Raw genomic sequence first — 1827 nt, 5'->3', positions numbered from 1 at the left:
TAGTGCCCATGCTGTGGGACTGGTTCGGTGCAGGGGTCTGGGGTGGCAGAGATTAAGATTGCTGGTGAGATCTGCCAGGAGCAAGTCATCCTCCAACTCTGTGGACCTTTGTTCCACAGAGTTGACTGATGCTTAGTTAAGGGCCGACAGGCACTTAGGGCTCTGGGGAACAGCTAGAAAGAAGACTTTCGTGGCCACAGACGCCTAATAACAGCAGCAGTAATCACTTGGAGACTTAAAGGGTGCTCGCCGTGTGCCAGGCACTAAGCTAAGTTCTACATATGTGATAGCTCATTTAATTCTCACCATTATTCTAAGTTTGGCACTATTATATCCCCCATTTTGAGGCTTTGAAAGTTAAACAAGGGTTGTCCAGGCCACTGTGAGAGAACAGTGGGCTGACTCTAGAGACTGCCTTCCTACCCACATAGGGCCTTAAAATACAGGACTGTCCCAGGAAGTGGCCTGACTGATCAGCGTAAGAAACCAGCAAGGAGGAAATAGATGTGACAACCCAAATGCTTGCTCCCAAAAATATAAAGTTAGGGATATCAAATAGGATCACGGAAACTCTACTGGCAGAAGAGAGGCTATCAAAGTCTTCAAAAAGGAGCGTCCTCGGAAGGTGGGGAAATCTGGGCTGGTGATTTCTGCTTAATACCAGGGGCCCAGGGGCTTCTGGGAAGGGCAGGGGTTTTGCCTGCAGTTCCGGTTCTGACTGAGTATATACACATGAACCAAAAAATAACCTGTGCCCTTGGAGCCCAAGTGCAGAGCTCCACGTGGTGACGGCAGAACCAGGGGTCAGCAAAGCATGACGGAATCCTAGACTCCCTGTCACGGGGCAGAGCAGCAGCGATGCCATGAGAAGCAGGAATGGCTTCTACCTCTCGGACTAAGCCTCAAAATTCTGGGATAATCTGCAGAAAGGGTGTTACTTGCCTAAAGTGAGTAACATATTGTCTGCAAATGAGAGAGGATGGAACCTTGGGGGTTGAAAAGAAAATCAGAATCGGATACACTCGCATCTCAAGCTGAAGGACTGGGTCACACAGGTTGTCATACATCAGTGTTAACGCTAGAGCAGAACACAGCATATACCGCAAAGCTGACAAGAACGCTACACGCACAAGCCTCATCTCGTGGCTCCCAAATGCAGACCTAAACCACAGCTTCGCAGGCCCCGCCCTCCAGACCTCCAGAATGCAAACTGCTGGGTCCCGCTGGGGACCTCCTGTGGTACTGCCACAGTGCAGTGCCGTGAGATCTGTTGCTTCTGCCCATCGTCCTGAGTGTAGAGGTCATAACAACTTTTCTAAGGTCCCACAAACCAGGGCACAGCTGAGACCAGATCGCGACATGCCTGGGGCCCAGGGAGCAAAGTTAGGGTAAAAGCACTGCCTCCGAGAATCTCCCTCTTCCACGCAGGCAGCTCGGAAGGGTCTCCCAACGCAAATAGCGTTCCTGCGTCTGTCACGCTTCTCGCTGTAGAGGAGAAATTTCATAAAGGTAGTGGCTGTCCTCTTTATGTAGTGAAAAGCACCAAGCATGATGTATGTTTATTTTATGCTTATTACAAAAGGAAAAGTCCCTTGCTCTATGTTAGGGCTTTAGTGGAGCACCTAGTTAAAATACAAAAAGTAAATTAGAGAAAAATTCTGCTTAGGCAGCAAAAATCAATAGAAACTTACTAACTGTATCCTTAAAACTAATTACAGGTACAGAACGAGGGCAAATGAATGACAAGCCCAATTATTAGCAGTGCAGCAGAAGGACCTTCCTGCCCCGACTCAAATACCTAGGCAGGTCCAGACACAAAAGCACCAC

At 48.7% G+C, this 1827-nt stretch overlaps 1 protein-coding gene across 1 annotated transcript in view; it reads left to right on the top strand.

The window, feature by feature from the left end:
• LOC120619306 (kinesin-like protein KIF28P) overlaps positions 1–1491 on the top strand; it is a 63444-nt gene extending 61953 nt beyond the window's left edge. The window contains exon 21 of the mRNA XM_039883630.1: positions 1429–1491. Coding sequence (XP_039739564.1) covers positions 1429–1491 — 63 coding nt within the window. The remainder of the gene's footprint in view (positions 1–1428) is intronic.
• Positions 1492–1827: the final 336 nt, after the last annotated feature.

Source organism: Pteropus medius, unplaced genomic scaffold (genome assembly GCF_902729225.1).
Source record: "Pteropus medius unplaced genomic scaffold, Ma_sr-lr_union100, whole genome shotgun sequence".
NCBI classification, from domain to species: Eukaryota; Metazoa; Chordata; class Mammalia; order Chiroptera; family Pteropodidae; genus Pteropus; species Pteropus medius.
The sequence above is the reverse complement of the archived record's forward strand: the minus strand, read 5'-3'. Positions and strand labels throughout refer to the sequence as shown.